Source organism: Eurosta solidaginis, chromosome 3 (genome assembly GCF_040869045.1).
Source record: "Eurosta solidaginis isolate ZX-2024a chromosome 3, ASM4086904v1, whole genome shotgun sequence".
Taxonomy (NCBI): Eukaryota; Metazoa; Arthropoda; class Insecta; order Diptera; family Tephritidae; genus Eurosta; species Eurosta solidaginis.
This window is the reverse complement of record NC_090321.1, coordinates 145802737-145820959: the sequence shown is the minus strand read 5'-3', so window position 1 is coordinate 145820959 and position 18223 is coordinate 145802737. Positions and strand designations below refer to the sequence as shown.

Here is an 18223-nt window from a genome sequence, read left to right as displayed (position 1 = left end):
AGGCCGAGATGGATGGATCAGCAGTTTCAGCGAGTAATCCAGAGGTAAAAACACCATCCTTTGACGGTTCTGTTCCTTTCCAGGACTTTAAGCTACAGTTTGAGAAGACAGCAACAGTGAACAACTGGAATGCGGAAGATAAAGGTCCTGCACTGTTCATGGCATTGAAAGCGTCTGCAGCTGAGAATTTACAAACTATTCCAGAGGGCGAACGGAGCTGTTATGAAGTATTGGTGGGCCTTCTAGAGAGACGATACGGAACTGAGCATAGGCGACAGATATACCAAATGGAGTTACTGAACCGCTTCCAGAGGCCTGGTGAAACATTGCAAGAGTTCGCGTCGGATGTTGAAAGGCTGGCACATTTAGCGAATTCGGACGCACCCGTGGAATACACCGGAAGGGTTAAAATCCAGAGCTTTATAAATGGCATACGGGACGTGGAATCGAAGCGAGCAACATACGCAAACCCAAAACCTACATTCACAGAAACGGTTTCACATACTCTGATTCAGGAAAAAGCTTCGTTTCTGTGTAAGCCAGTTTTCAAAGCACGCCGTGTGGAAGTAGAAAGGCCAGAGTGGGTAGGCGCAATATTGGAGGCGCTGAAAGGATCGCAAAAGCGAAGTGCCAAAAGAGATAAGAGTATTTTCAGATGTGTTTAGTATAAGTTGACAACATGGTGTCAGCTGGGAGTAATAAGTGTTATCATCAATATTATCTGAGCTACAAGTGCCATTACAGGTACCAAAGGGTGGTGTTGTATTCCCGCTTCTGTTTAATTTCTACATATCAAAGCTCCCTTCCCCACTAGAAGGAGTTATTATCATTTCCTACGCCGACGTCTACACAATAATGGCAACGAAACCAGGTACTCCAATATACGAATTAGTTTCTGGAATAAAGAGTTATCTCCCCAGTCTATCTGGTTTCTTCACCTCACACGACCTCGTATTATCACCGACCAAATCCAAAGCCACTCTGTTCACGACGTGGAGAGAGCAGATGACGCAAATATTAGAAGTTCATGTCAATGCTTCGTTACCGACTGCCAGTCGCCCAAAGATCTAAGAGGTAACGTTCGATAATACTCTCACCTTCAAGGCGCATGTCGCCGAAATTGAATCTACATAAAGTACAAAACCGCAAGAATCCTCAAGTCGCTTGATCCCCGTTGGGAAGAATATTCTCCCTATTGATCTGCTACTTTGCGGGGCGGGGGCCCAGAGGCAAATTAAATTCAATTTACTTTGTAAAAATGTTTCTTAAGCAATTCTTTATTTATTATGACCTACGTACTAAGTATACACCTTATAAATAAACTTAATACTATATAAATGTATTTTATGTACAATGAATATATGCTAATCAATTAGTTTTTGTACAATTTTTCTCCGAATAATAATATCTTTGATTAATAACTATAAACGTAATAATCAAAATAAATTCACGATCAATATACGGATTTATAATTTTAGAGAGTCTACGAAGCTATGTATTTAGCTCATAGATTTTTTTAGAACATATTAGTCTGCTACTAATAATAATAAAGAAATGAGAAGAAGAATATCAAATATGATCTACATCACTGTTGGTGGTACTGCAATGTTATTACGCGCTTTTCAGCCAAGTAATATGCCTGGTTTTCTCCATTCCCAATAAAAAGTACGAATAATGAAGGAATATTGACTTGCTCATCCATTGGATACAATAACCGAGTAATGTATAATATTAATGCCTCGGAGGAGATTTCATAAGTGCTAATACTCGTTATTAAGTTGAAAAAGAGCTAAAAACAATGTTCCCCTTTGCATCCATTTGGAACTCAATCGAATTGCTCGCCCGTAAGGACAAGCAGTGTTTAAAAAGAGTAAAAAATGCAAGAGGTTCGAAGCTTTGTGGAGTAATCCGTTCCTCGTAAAAGAGCGATCAATGACTAATCTTTGGATAATCAATTTTTATGGGTTACGACTAAAAAGATTTATTGCAGTCAATTCATTTGTTTTTTTTTTTTTTGTCAACTTTCCGCTATGCTGAAGGACCGTGCATATATCGACATAACACTAAAAAAAGTGCAAAGCCGGAACAACCATTACGCATGAGCTGATACAAAAAAATTGTATTCTACTTTGAAGAATTGCAGGGTTTGAAAATGCTCACCTATTTTTCAGTACTATATAATTGGTTGAATTCAAATTTGGAAAATATTTCGGCAGCAGCAAATAAACAAAGTAAAAAAAAAAATTATTTAGCTTCAAGCTGGCGTCGTCAGCAGAAAAAAAAACTTGAGTTGTTGAGTTTGTTGTGCTTTGAAGCATTAAGTATTTCATAATCAATTATTTTTCAAATAACATTTTTTCAGTTTTTTAACAGCCCAAATAAGGTTTCGAATTACTTCTGAAAAACAGCAAAATTTGTTTACTATTTTACAGCAGCTATTTCTGATTTTCATAGGGAATTGTACTATGTTTTGATCGTACTGACGCAATGACCTCCATCGGTATCTTGTTTTAATATTAGCCTCCGAGACATTTATGACAGTACAAAATGCGACCGTATTTCTGAAAGCTTCTGAGTGTGATTAAACGTAGAAAGGCCAATCGGCTATCCATTTTTTAGACATACCAGGACCGTATATACATAAACGTAGGATATCTATGTACATATATAAAATCTTCTTCAACCTTCACGACGCCACATGATTAAAGGGCTATGACTTGAAGGGATGCGACTGTAATAAGAAACCGCATTTCAGTGAACACTAGCAAAAGCTCAATTCATCACCATTTGAGGGATGCGATAGACGAAGTAATATTTACATATAAAGTCGAATACTTTATTTCCCTGATCTTAATATCAGGCGTGTACATATAGATCGATTTCGTTAATTCTTTTCTTGTAGGTAAAAGGGAAGGAAGATTGTTGGGAAGCGCAGATTCAGAAGTGTACTCCCCGGACATTGTCAGAGTAGCACTTTTGTTCTTTTCGTAAAAATTTCTGCTGGTCTCTAGCTTCCTTCACCATCTCCTTGATTGGTTTGGCAAACACTCCGTGTGCACATCTGCCAGCTTTCAGCTTCTCACTCATGGCACTCACTACGGCGTTTTTTAATGGGGCTCATATCGGCGGCCGAATGTGCCCCATTAAGACGCTTTATGTACCCCGGACATTAAATTCTTATTTGAAGTAAAACTTTCTTCCTAGATTTATCGCATTAAAAATGGTTCCCCAAGCGAAAGTGACACAAGCGTTATATATGCAGATAAATAAATAAATGTAATTCGCGATAACCTCCAAATAGATTTTAGGCCGAGCTTCTCTTTCGATTTGCGTTGTGCTCCTCTTGATTTTTTCTTACAAATTGGCGGGACGGGACCTACTTGTTATATCCCAATTCGGAACGGCATCTGCAAGGCAGATGAGTTTTCACTGAGAGCATTTCATGGCAGAAATACACTTGGAGTGTTTGCCAAACACTGCCGAGAGGCGACCCAGCTTAGAAAAATTTTCTTCTAATTGATAAAACTTGTTTCTAAAACTTTGATATTGCTTTGCCCGGGCGTGAACCCAGGATCTTCGGTGTTGATGGCGGAGCACCCTACCATCACACCACTGCGTCGGCTAATTTATATCAAAAAATACTTTAAAAAGATTTTTAATCTCATTTCGGAGCTTTACTACATGACCGATGAAGGTGCCCCATCAATGCCGCCAGCTACCCCGCCATGGGGCAAATTCAGCGAAATCAACTATTTTCATAAAATTAGGATTTTATTCTATATATACCGTGGGATCGAATTAACTTATATCTGTTTCAATTCGTAAAATATTTGTCGAGATATAGGGCTCCAAAAAAAAAAAAGACGAAGCTACCCCGGTCTCCCTTACTCCTCACAAGAATAAGATAAGCGACTAAACTCTTTAAGCACTTGTTTTGCTAAAAGCAACTTCTTTTAAGAATTCGACATTATTAAGTTGTGTCGAAGTTTAGATACACATATCGTTAGCTTAATGTGAAAATGTTTTAAGTCAACTTTTTTGCAGGAGACGAAAAAAAATGAATAACTTTTGAAATAACCTTCTATTTTCAAAACTGTGAATGAGGATACCTTAATTGCAATGCTTTTGAGTGTAGAAGCTTTGAAAAAGTTAAATAAAAAACATGTACAACCCAGCAGTTATTTTATGACTTACCACAATTTGCGCACTCATAACAAACTTTTTTCTCCTGACTTAGCAATTTTTACTCAATATGTTTTCCCATCGCTCCTCACCTTTAATGATTGATATAAAACACTAAAACTATATATTTCACAAAAAATACTATTTATTTGTCAAACTATTTATAACGGTTCTGATCTGGACTCTTTTGCCGGATGGTGCGCAAACAATAATTTATATTTAAATTCAAACGAATGCTGTGTAGTGTCTTATTCCCAAAAAACAATTGCCACATACTTTATTTAATAATTCTCAAAAAAAGTATCACTATCATTTTAATACACGATGTGCAAAAATGAAACTATAAACGGTATCATTTTCGTGGTATCAATGCAACGATAAATATTATAAAAAGTATAATTAAAAGTATCAATTTTGTATCATGACTATTGATTTGCCCATGGAAAATATTTGTTTTGCCCTTAAAATGTATCAAGATGATACCTGTATAAATTTCCTAGTTTCATTATGATAACATTTAATACTAGATTGATTATAAAACGCATTACATTTGTATGTAGTCTATTAACTTGACAAATACAAGTATCAAACTAATATTTCGAAAATGTCAATAACATAAGATCATTGATGACGAAAAAAAGATAAGCAAAAATTGCACATTGATGCCTAGATGGCATCGCCTTGATGATAACTTTTTTTTGAGTGTACTTCGTACAAACATGCATAACACCACATACTTTATCTACAAACTAAATACTTAATATCTTAATCGTTGTCGTAATTTTTAACTCCAAACTCTCTTTTCTAGTGTACCATTGACTTCGTTGTTTCAAAATTTTTTGCAATGGTTGGGTTCAGTAGACGTAACACCAGTGACCCTATGACCCTATGACGTTGAAGGCACTATATATAGCCTTGGTCAGAAGAAAAGAGAGTTCAAAATTTTTTTTTATAAAAATTGCTTTACGTATGCTTCATTGACTAGACGGCCTCGCATCATATAACAGCAGGTGCAAATTGCTTTGTATTCAGGCTTTGCATGACAGAACAACTTGAATCTAACTCATGCTTGCCTATAATGTTATAAACATTAGCATGATTTATCTAAATTGTTCATTCCATATATGTATTCCAATGCGCGATCTTCGGCACAATAGATTATTTATCTAAATAACTAATAAAACGAATTATGCTATGAATGAACCTATAACTAGGACTATAGATCTAGCAAATCGATTCAGTAGTGTTCTTAATTTTAATAACAGCTTCTACAAGTTTAAGCTTGAATTATTTTTAATTTTAACTAGTCTGTAAAGTATGTAGTTATCGACATGTAAGAATTGAAGTAGATTATGGTCAGCGCCAAGCATTTATCAAACACCAAAGGTATGCCTCAATTGGGTGAATCCAATTTCAACAACTCTCTCAAGGGGTTCCCAGCGCAACATATGGCTTCTCCAACTCAATTGCTAACCTCACCTAGCCGTGGCGAATTCTGTTTCATTGACAGCCGAGGTTCTGGCGACCCCAAGTTCCTCATGGAACTAGGCGTGGGGAGGACGGGATGGCCTAGAAGGTTTAATGTGGTCATATAAATCGTTCCCGATATGGTCGGACTAGTACCTTAATAGTGCTTTGTTACCGGAACGTACCGGATCTATATGAGGCAAAGGACCATCAACAGCGGCCCAAAGATTTCGGGGAGTGTCTTTATCAGTAATACAACAACAACAACAAAATATGTACTTTTAGACTGAATGAATTAAATAAGTAAATAAAATGCGCGCACAAAGAAATGACTAGTAATTCAGATTGATATTATTGACTGGTTGACTTAGCACATTTTTTTTGAACAGTTGACGACTTAGCACATTTACACATCATTGCAAACAGCACGTAAAAATTAAAAATTAAACCATTTTTTTCTTGTTATCGATGTATTTTGAGTTCAGTTTTAAAACTGCATTAAAATACAATTTTTCAAAAAAAAAAGTGACAGCACATTTTCACATTAAGCTAACAATATATGTATAAATTATAACAAAGCTGTCCTAATGATACCAGGCATATTTATAACTTGTTATAGTTCTCTCGGCAGTGGTTTCACAAACACTCCGAATGTCTTTCTGCCATGAAAAGCTGCTTTAGATACCGTTCGCAGTCCCGCCCCGAAAAATTGGAAGAGACGCTCGGCCTAAATAGCATGGGAGGTATTCGCTCCTTGTATGTATTTTACTTTAATTTTTTTTGCGTGACAAAAAGAAATCAACATAGTAAATATCGTATGTATAAATCTTAATGTGAGAAGGGGTTTGTTTTTTTAAGTCAAGTTAATGATGACTTCTTAAGGAAATCGTCTGAAAACGCCTTTAATTCAAATAATGCTTGACTTTGGCAAAGTACTACATTACATCATTAATATTTGCATTTTCGAACAAATGTTTTATAAAACGGTTAACTAACATCGAGTTTACATCATTAATTTTTCAAACTACAAAAATATGAGCTAGGCCCTTCTATATTAGGATAACGATAGTGTGTTATATATAAGTTTGCTTGCTAGAGTCGTTTAATGAGAAGGGCATGAGACCAAATTTGGAAAGATTGTTTTTAGTGGTTATTTATGTAGCTAGTATAGCTGTTATATACTAAAATCGCCAAGTCTGACCGTTCTTCTGGTTACGTATAGACCCGCCTCTCTAAAGCCGTGTTGAATATTTTATCAATGCGTGAGCTGGGTATTTAACGTTAGATTTTAAACTTAAAGTGTACTATTATATTAAATCCAGTGGTAAGGTGAAGAATGCGCCACATTTTGTATTAGAAAAGGCAGAAGAAAATTGTTACTAAAAAAAATCAAACCCAAAGCAAGCAATGTCTATTGTATTACTTTATAGTGCGTTAGTGTAGTCTCATTCATGTATAAACCAAAGCAGTACATCAAAGCCTATGTAATAATAGTAATAAAAGGCCGCCATAGTGTGGTGGTAGCGTGCTCCGACAAAGCAACATCAAACAATTTCGAAGTCAGTTTTTTAATTAGGAAGAAAAGGTTTCCTAAGCCCCTCTGCATTGATTTGGTAAATACTCCGAGTGTATTTCTGACATGAAATATATTCGGAGTATTGAATTTTTAAATTTATTTTTAAATGGCATTCAATAATAAATGTTATATCCTTTTTTTTAAATTCAAGTAATATACATACATATCTGTGCTGTTTTGCAATAATCGCTTAAGTTTTTTTTTTTTAGTTTACTGCAAGTTGATATTTAAGCTTAAATAATATTTGAAAAAAATCAAAACAGGCACCCAAACAAGAGTTCGTGAATCAAAGAGGTTAAAGTTAGGTTAATAAAGGCCATTTACACTTTTTTTAAAAGACTTGTGTATTACAATAATTTTTGCACTTAAATAACTTAGTGAGTTATTGCTTATTTCGAAATACTTATATTTACATCCTATAACTTCTTTTTATGAATTAAAATCATATATGTAATACTTCTATATTGTTGCTACTAGCTAGGTACACTCACAAACATCAGAGTGCCGATATATTGCTGTTTAAATGTTTTTGTTTTTGTATTCAATAATCGAATGCATGATTCAATTCTAGAGGTTTGTTTCCCAATGATGACAGAGTTTGACACTCCCAAATTTAAGAATCTGGATGGGTTGCTCTTACGAAGTAAGGAAAACGGGTAAAAGTTCATTCCCCTTCACGGAGAGTTGTATTAGAAAAGTGCCTGTAGTATATTAGTAGTGATAATAAATTTGTAAATGCCAACAGGTTTTGGGGGAAATAATTCATTTTCTACTAAATATTTCGTGAAATGATAAAGAGTTATGTTGGTTTCGTCATTCAGAATTTGTTTGAAGAATGCTGTACGTCAGAATTTTATTCAAAAATACATTCGTTTCAAAAACTCCCTATCTGATGATAAGTCCAATGCATTTTGACATAAGAGGAAGTTAATGAAAATCATGCTGAGATACAAAATATTTTGTGACAAATCCTGAAATGTGAAATTTTTGAAAAGTATTTTAAGATAGGAGGATTTCGAACTGGCAGTCGACATGGGGTGATACTCTACTAAGCAGCCGGAATGAATCGACAAAAATGCTTATTGTCTTAGAACTTTATATTCCGGCCTTGACTTTGACAGAAGAGTTATGCTTTTGTGCGGTCCAGCTACACAGCGAGTAGGTATTTACCTTTTTATTCTGAAATTTCAGAAAGCTCTTTTCCGTTCCAGTACCTATTCATGAAAGTTCCGGATAAACCATTCATTTGGAATATTCGGAACACGTTCGTTTGACACTACCTCACGAGTTCCAATTATTCCAAATAAGTATATACGGCGCTGGGAGTGTTCAAGAGAAAAGTTCTTCGGAAGATTTATGGGCCTCTACGCGTTGGCATTGGCGAGTACCGAAGAAGAGTTAATGACGAGCTGTACTGGATTTACGCAGACATCAATATAGTCCAGCGAATTAAAACGCAGCGGCTACGCTGGCTAGGCCGCATATGAAAGCAGAGGAAGAGGGCGGCCCCGACACCGCTGTAAGGAGCAGGAGGAAAACGATTTAAACTCCCTTGGTGTGAAAAATTGGCACCAGTTGGCAGAGCGAAGAAGCGATTGGCTGGCCATAACCGTTTAAACGGTTAAGCGCCAATTAAATAAAATAAAATATATGAGTAATTTCGTTATGGCATCTCCAATATTTGCTAATGACATTTTTACGTGAATCGATTTGCTAGTCGAGGTTTGACGTTGAACGATGAATTTTAAATTAGTCTAGGTTTCGTATGTTCATAGGTTTACGAAAGCGCACGATTCCTTGGTGCCCTTACTTTTCATAAAATTACTTATGTTCAGCCACACTAATAGATCATGGCATAGTTAATAAACTCATTATAAAATTGTTCTAAGGAGTTATGCAGCTCAGTACTTAGCGGGTATTTGTATACTGATTGTTATTTCTACTACTAATATTTTTCGAAAAATCGCAAAGAAACAACACAGTTAACGGATGTCAATTCTATTTGGGAGCAAAATGGCTGCAATTGTCAAAAAATTGTCGGCCGATCAAACCTCCTGGATTGAATCATGTATCGAATGTACCTAAATTAAAATTTTTTCTTGTCACACTTATGCTGCTACAATCACAAACATTTTGTAGGTTGTCTTGTTTTGATTTTGAATTCAAAACTCATCGCGAGCATTTTCTATTAGCAATATAGGAGTATTACATATATGAATAAAAATAAAAAAAAATTACTGGAAGTCCTCTGCGCTCCACTCAAATGAAAATTGCGCACTAAAAAGATAAAATAAATGTAAGGCGCGATAACCTCCGAAGAGATTTTAGGCCGAGCTTCTCTTCCAATTTGCGTCGTGCTCTTTTTTAATTTTTCCTACAAAGTGGCTGGACGGGACCCACTTGTTTTATGCCGACTCCGAACGGCATCCGCAAAGCAGATGAGTTTTTACTGAGAGCTTTTCATGGCAGAAATACACTCGAAGTGCTTGCCAAACACTGCCGAGGGCGACCCCGCATAGGAAAATTTTAGAACCAAACTTTATTTCAAAGTTTTAAATGCGCAAAACTTTTTTAGGACGCACATAGAGGTATTTGAGCAATCTGGGCGGACAAAAATCAATTTTTCAAAACGCAGCAAATAAAAAAAAAATATTTTTAGTAGGCCACAACTCTAGCGTATTAGAATCAATAATTATTTATTTTCATAATTCAAATGCCTAGTGTGGACATCCATTCAAAGTTGGACCATTCGTGCGTATCTTGCGGCAGTTTTTCACGTTCTTAGGATATATACATTTTCAATTGATTTTTTATGGGTTTCAGTGAAGTTTATAAGAAAGAAGTCATAGATTCTTATGAAACAGGTAAGTGCGTATAATATTTATGTATTTTAAGATTTATATGGTCCTTAACGCCTTCGTAATACAATTTTTAAAAAGTAATGTATTGGGACAACATTTTTTCCCAATTTTTTTCCAAAGGTTTTTGTTTTAGCGCCCCGCTTTGCCCCGCATTGATTCCAATTTTTTTAGAAAGCCTGTGTTTTGTTAATTTAATTAGTGGAAAAATTGGTCCCGCTTATTCTCGACTTTTAAAAAAATTTGTAATTTTGAGCGTTGCACAGTGGTACCATCTCCATAGGGTGAGCAATAAAAAATAGTAAACGTATTCCAATTTTGCTGAAATTCGGTGCGTTATCTTGTTGTAGCATAAAAAGAATATATATGCAACATGGTGATGATTGTCACCGTGCCACGCCCCTACTCTTGTGGGCGGTTATAAAAGATGTCTGATTTTTATGAAACTCAGTTTGGACGTTAATGTCACGTTTAGGAACGCAATTGTAGAATTTGATCTTGTTTGGTGAATCAATGTGCTGATACAGAATTGTAGATCTATTTGGCCAATGCACCCCAAAAACTGCAAATCGATGACTAACATTTTTTTGTGTGTCCTGTGTATAGCTGTATTAAGATTTTTTTAATTAAGGTTTCTCTGGTCGAGTAATCACCCGTAACGAATTATTCAATCAAATGAAAGCATCAGATGCGGAAAGTATTAACGAGAAATTAAACAGTTTAGACAAATACCTTCTAAGCTTTAGACCTTATTCAAAAAAAGATACCATTGAAACTCGAAAGAGACATACGTCGTTTGAAATCTAAGATGATGACCTGTCTGATATACCCTCTGATGATGAGCCCTAAGGAATGATAACTAACCATGCGACTGGATTTCTGTTACAAATAACAGTGTATCCGATTGAGATACGAATATTAGATTTAGTATTGATTATTTACTAGTCTGGTAATACCGCTGACGTAAGCCGTGTATAGAAATTCACTATTTTGCTGTCCGTAGACTTTTTTGGACCACTGTATATATAATACAATAAAATAAAAGCTTAAATATAACTGAAATCACGATGAGTAAAATAACTAAAAAATTTAAAGCAAAAAACAATTATTTTTTAAGAAACTTTGCTGTCCGTAGACTTTTTTGGACCACTGTATATACAATAAAATAAAATAAAAACTTTAACTCCAATCACGATGAGTAACATAATTAAACAATTTAAAGCAAAAAACAATGATTTTTAAGAAACTTTGCTGTCCGTAGACTTTTTTCGACCACTGTATATATAATAAAATAAAATAAATAGTTAAATATAACTGAAATCACCATGAGTAACATAAATAAACGATTTAAAGCCAACAAATAATTTTGGCCGCCCAGATTGCTCAAATAGCTCTATGTGTGACGGCAAGTTGAGAACAGTCAACAAAATGGACAAAAACGGCCGAAAACCGTCGTGTTTGTATCGTTATCGACTCAACATAACACTAATTTACAAGCCAACCTAATATAAACGCACGCAAGTCATTTTCTGTCAAAAATGTCTCATGCACATACAACTTGTATGAGAGCAACTCAAATTGAATTTGCTGCCTGAAAACCTAATTCGATTTCCAATTTTTGTTCTGCGTGACATTTAGATTTGAGGTTTGCACACATGCTTTACATTGTCGCAACGCAAACAAAGACGCCGGTTGTTTGCGTGCGCTAAAAAAACGCAGTGCGGTTTTATTAGGTTGGCTTGTTACTGTATGGACATTGGAGTGATTATTCATTGGAATAACAAAATTTGTACATTTTAGTGTAGGGTTAGGTTGAACTGGCCGGCCAGTAAAGGCCTCACAGTGCTACCAGAACGTGATTGACCACTAAACGAAAAACCCCAATTAGGCACCAGGACTTGTATTATAGAATAACTCCGTCCTGTTGGCAAATACTAGGGCGTAAGGGGTCGTGAGGCGTCTCAAACAGCCTCTCCGACTCAAATGTCAACCTCGTCCTTCTCGTGGTACACCCTGTTTCCACAAAAGAGGCTCTGACGACCGAGTCCATGGTGCGATAGCCATGTCAACAACTAGCTCATAGTAGGAAATGACTATAGCTATCTGGCGTAATCTGGTATGTTTGGAGGCCATATATGCACAAAATCAGCTCTAAGACAGCAGCCCTACCACCAAACTATGGAAGTTTCTAGGTTGATACCCTATGATTTCCTAAACACTCAAACATCAATAATTCAATAAGAGAAACAAATCGGGCGGACTATTTTATGACGAACATTGCCTTGCGTAAAAGGACTCGATTTGCTCAGTGGAACGTACGAACACTCAACCAATCAGGAAAACTAACACAACTGGCATCGGAATGCAAAAGGCTACACATTGAGGTTCTGGAAATAAGCGAATAAGCGAAGCGAATACTTCAGGCGAACAACGAACGGCAGACGGTGATTTAATAATCTACAAACGACTCGCATATCAATGGTCTTGGCATATACTTCGGCCGGAAAATCAAAACCTCCTTGCTAGAATGGCATGCAATCTCCGATAGGATTATTACGGCTCGGTTAAATACTAAACAGCGGAAGACAATAATCTTCCAACGCTATGCTCCAACGGAGGAGAGTGAACTTGAAATCAAGGAGCAGTTTTATAGCTTGCTTGATAGAACGTTAACACGTATAAATCGGAATGATTTGGTGATATTGATGGGCGACTTTAATGCCCGAGTAGGTAGCGACAACGCAGGATTGGAGCACGTCATTGGAAAACGTGGAATGGGACAGACGAACGAAAATGGAGAAATTTTAATAGAAACGTGTTCCAGCCATGGTCTCATGATTGGTGGATCAATTTTTATTCACAAAGATTCACATAAAACGACATGGACAGCACCCAACCCAGCGTTGCAAAACCAACATGTTCAAATCGACCATATATGTGTCAGTAAAAGATGGATCCAATCTTTACTGGATGTTAGGAGCAAACGAAGCACACAAATAGGTTCCGACCACTATCTTGTAATAGCCGAAATGCGCCTGCAGCTCTCAAAAGTTGTACGCAACAACACTACTGGAAGGAAAAAATTTCAAATTAACAGGCTGCAAGAAGACAACACGAAATCAAATTTTGTTCGATCGATGCTCTTAAAATATGAGAACGGCTACAGAACAGATAGTGAAACACATGTAAGCGATCTATGGGACAATATAAAATCATCTACGCTTGAATCAGCCAACGAAATACCCGGTGTATCAACAAGAAATAATAGGGAGTGGCTAAGTGCGGCGTTTTGGCAATTAGTTGAAGCACGAAGGTCAGAAAAGGAAAAATTATTAAGCCAACCAAACGTGAGAATTGGCCTAAAGCTGCGCCGAGATATCGCGATTCTATCCAAGGAAATTAAAGACGAGCGAGAGCAGATAAGAGAGCATATTATGAAAGATTAGCTCGTGAGGCTGAGGTTGCTGCATCTAAAGGAAACTTGAAAGAAGTTTTTGATATCATTCGGAAATTTTGCAACGATAATTATAATCCAAGCATGCCCGTGAGGGATCGCGACGGGTACATGGTTACTATGGATGAAGAGCAACTCTAAATATGACAAGACCACTTCGACAAAACATTTAATGTAATAGCTCACAATCCCCATATACCCAGCATTAGTCAACAAAGGAGACCACTGCGTAATATATGCACACAACCACCAATACAGGAAGAAATCGCCGCGGCTATTCGTTCGTTGAAAAATACCAAATCAGCAGGAATTGACGATATCCTAGCGGAATTCCTGAAAGCTGATGTTGACAGTATAATCGATATGCTTTATCCCTATTCAGAGCCATCTGGAACTCAGAACAGATACCGCCAGAATGGAAAGAGTCCATCATCGTAAAAATACCAAAGAAAGGCGAGTTAAGTTAAGTTAAGATTGCAAAAATTGGAGAGGCATTGTGCTTGTCCTTGTGGTGAGCAAAGTCTTCAACAAGATTATATTGGAGCGCATTGTTCAGCCTCTAAACGAACGTCTACGAAAGCTACTGTCTGGTTTTTGTCCTAATTGCTCCTGTATTGACAACATTAACGCTATGCCAACTATCATAGAACAATGCATTGAGTACAACAGCACGTTGTATGCAATTTTCGTAGACTATGAGAAGGCTTTTGATTCTATTAAAAGGGATTGCATCTGGCTGGCCTTGCAGAGAATTTGGGTTCCTCAAAAAATTATTAACATTATAAGAAAAAACTATGAAAACTCAAAATGCAGAGTGTTGCATAATGGGAAATCAAGCAATGCATTTGAATCGACTACAGGTGTCAAGCAGGGGTGTATATTATTACCACTGTTGTTTATTGTGGTCTTGGACTGGGAGCTTGAAATATTTGACTCGCAAAATATGGGCATAAACTGGAGACTTAACTCCAGTCTTGAGGATTTGGATTACGCAGATGACATTGTCCTGCTATCACACACACACCAGCACATGCAGGCAAAACTCGACCACCTGCATCAGCAGTCGTCAAAGTTTGGGTTAAAAATAAATATAAGAAAAACCGAATCTATGCGCATTAAAGGTAACAACTCAGCAAATTTCACAATTGATGGCCAAAATGTTGCAGATACCGAAAGCTTTACATACTTGGGAAGTATTCTCGCCGTAGATGGTGGTGCAAAAAGAGATATAAATGCTCGAATCTAAAAAGCCCGGAGAGCTTTTGCCAGACTTCGTGGTGTATGGCGCGCCAACAACCTTCGAACTGAAACACATATAAAAATTTTTAACGCATGTGTGAAGTCTGTTTTGTTGTACGGCTCGGAAACTTGGCTCGTAACTGCTGAAACTAAAGATAAGCTACAGTCCTTCATTAACCGCTGCTTGAGAAATATAATGCAGATATGGTGGCCTAGAACGATATCGAACGAAGAGTCATGGAGGCTAACCAACCAAACCAGTGTACATATTGAAACATGGAAGCGTAAATATGGCTGGATAGGCCACACAATACGAAAGCCATACGATGACGTTGCACATGCTGCCTTAAGCTGGAATCCTCAAGGGACACTATTTACGGGTCGAACAAAGATGACTTGGAGGAGAACGGTTCTTCAGGAAACTGGAAAATCTTTTGACGAATTAAGACAAAGCACGAAATAGCGATAATTGGAAAACTTTTGCTGAGTCCTTAAGCTCCTAATGGTATGGAATAAATAATAATAATAATTGGCAAATACTAGAAGTTTTCTAGGCCCTAGCAGGATACGAACACAGAACGTGCTTGGCCATTTCTTCCTACAGGTCGCACTTCCCACATGCGCTGTTACTGACGCGGCCTAATTTATAAGCATGTGACGACAAAAGGCAGTGTCCAGTTAGTATGACCATCGTGAGCCTTAAGTCTTTCCGCTTCAGTTGAGTAGTGAAGGGAGGCCAAGGGGACATCTTTTATTATATCAAAATAAAGGTTTTTTTTAACTTTGGAATCGACGAAATCCATGCCACATTTCCCTAAGGTTTAATTACCTACACGCGATTTGATGGTTTACTGTTTCCCATTATTCGTTCTGTTGGCTCTTCTCTATAGTTATACGTTCTCTGCTAGCAATGGTATTCTCCAATATTTTCGTTCGGCCTTTACGTTTCTTACTAATTGTCAAACAGGAAGGCGGAAGCAATTGTCAAATGATAAGTTGCCATCGTTTAACACAGCGATCCGCCTCTGGCGAAGCGAACATTCGTTTCGTAATAGAGAATGAGGCCCTAAATCTAGGCGTGCGATCCATTCGTGTGCATATGTGGTATGTATCTTGTAAGTGTGTTCTTTGCAGAATTACATTTGCATGTAGGCGGTTGATTCCCTGGCGTGGTTGTTCATTCCCGTTGGACTGGTGCACTTGCGCAAAACTGGTGCAGTAAACTAAAGCTAAAGTTAGGCTGACGGCAGAGTGCCCCCTATAAGCAATGTTAAGCAAGAAACGATTTTTATGTTCATATAGGTATTTTACAAAATTGAATCGTTTGTGGCACTTTGAAAACTTTTAGAATTTTCCATACCAACCAAAAATTTTAGTTATTCGAAATATAACGGCCAAAAACGAGACAAATAATTTTCCATAAGAAGGAATTTGCAGAGCTTTCCATCTTTAATTATAGCAACGCTTCTCGCTTCCACTCTGTCGCCAGCCTTACGTGTATGATATACATTTTTATTAAGCAACAACAAATTTATATGTTTTAGCTCAATGTTCTCTAAGTAGCAGCAGACGTGAACATGAATGCTACTCCAGCGTATGTTGGGGAGAACCGTTGCCGCCACCCATTATAAATGAAGTAGGACTATGCGCAGAAATGCTATCTAAATCCAGAGATCCATCGCCTTTTTCTAGAATATTGGAACCATCTTGTTTCATCATCATTCGGCGCCATTTTGCTCTTGCATTTTGAAACCATACCTACAAAATAAAATATAATATTAGTGTTCATATATATGTATACGTGTATGAGGAAACAAAATATTTGCCTTACTTGTAAAACTCTTTTTGGCAACCCTGTTTTTTGAGAAAGTTGTTTTAAATCTTTTGCATCGGGATTATGATTAATATTAAAGTAAGATTTCATTGTACGCAATTGGTGATGTTTGAAGGACGTTCGCATCCGTTTCGTTCGAGAAGCAGTCATTTGGGATCCACGACCAAAGTCTAAATACTCTGCATTTAAATCTAGAAAAAATTTAATTTGGTACTGAGTAAATACATATTTCATCCATCATTCATTTGAAAGAAACATCTAATTTTTCTTAGACAAATTTATATAAAAAGATCACACTATATCGGTTAATTTTGGTTTTAATCATATCTAGGATCAAACTGCTGTAGTATGATCATTGTGATTTCCCAGAATAAGTTCAAATACTGCAAGCTTTGTCTCAGAAAGATAGGTGCACAGTTATGTGAAAGAGTATTTATTCATAAGGGGCCAATTAATGGTGACTTATTCATAACCAGATAAAACAGTTGATCGAACCAACCCTATGGAATTCAATGTAATCGATTAATGGTGCTATACCATAACGCTAACGCGTTTGAGTTGGTGAATTTAATAACTTTTTGTAGATTTTATTCATTGTTTTAGATAAGTTATGACTAAGATACTTATTTTTTGTGGAATATGTTTGTAATTGTTTGCGTTTTCTTCATTTTTATGAAAATTTCACGTTTTTTGGGTTAAGGCACCATTAATCGATCACATTAGAGATGGTTATGGATATGGGTATGGTTACGATTATGGCGTTAGGGCTAAGAAAGTTAAATTGGCCCTTAAGAGTCGTCACTCGATACTTTGTCACATTGTGGATAAAACAAGTGTGATATCTATCAAGTGCCTTACAGGATGTTCGAGATGGCTACTTTTTAGCGTTTTGGCAGGATGTTCAATATGGCGGCGCATAGGGCCGGTTATCTTCAGCGGGTTATAGAAAGAGATACAGAATGAGAACACAATAGTCAATTAAAAATCAGACGATCGGTTCTATTTGGAATTTTCATGGCGGAACTATACAAGTTGTCAGCACGGTAACAGCTGATTTGTACTTTTTCAAATTTATTTCCGGCGCAGTATGATTTTGACATTAGTGCATAGATTTACACATGGCGGAACGATACAAGGTGGCAGCATGGGACAGCTGATTATAAACTTTTTTATTTGATTTGATACATCAACTTCCGGCGCAGTACGATTTTGACATTTGTCCATCGAATTTACAAAAACAAAGTACATAGAATTTTTATTTATGTTTATAGGTATGTCACGATGCTGCCATCTTGTATCGTTCCGCCATGGATTTACAAAAACAAAGTACACGGCACTTTTATTGATGTTTGTAGGCATGCCACCTTGTATGGTTCGCCATGGTAATTTTGACGTCAATACAGAAGTTATCACACTTGTCTTATCCACAATGCTTCGTCAAACTACTCGATCTTTTCTCAAGGTGCTGGCTTTTTTTTTTAATTTTGTCAGATACATTTATCAAAGTGCCTTATATCCATTTTCGTTGTGTATTTATGTTTATTTTATTGATTGCATTAAATTTATCAATTAATTCTCTTTGGTTATGGTTAAAATAACATAGGTTTCAAAGT

At 36.7% G+C, this 18223-nt stretch overlaps 1 protein-coding gene across 26 annotated transcripts in view; it reads right to left on the bottom strand.

The window, feature by feature from the left end:
- Positions 1-1244: 1244 nt before the first annotated feature.
- The window catches only part of ap (apterous), a 487556-nt gene continuing 470577 nt past the window's right edge, over positions 1245-18223 (bottom strand). For all 26 annotated transcript variants that reach the window (XM_067773179.1, XM_067773192.1, XM_067773171.1 and 23 more), the window contains 2 exons: positions 16608-16801; positions 1245-16534 (listed from right to left, as the gene is read on the bottom strand). In XM_067773179.1, coding sequence (XP_067629280.1) covers positions 16361-16534; positions 16608-16801 — 368 coding nt within the window. In that variant the 3' untranslated portion in view covers positions 1245-16360. The remainder of the gene's footprint in view (positions 16535-16607; positions 16802-18223) is intronic.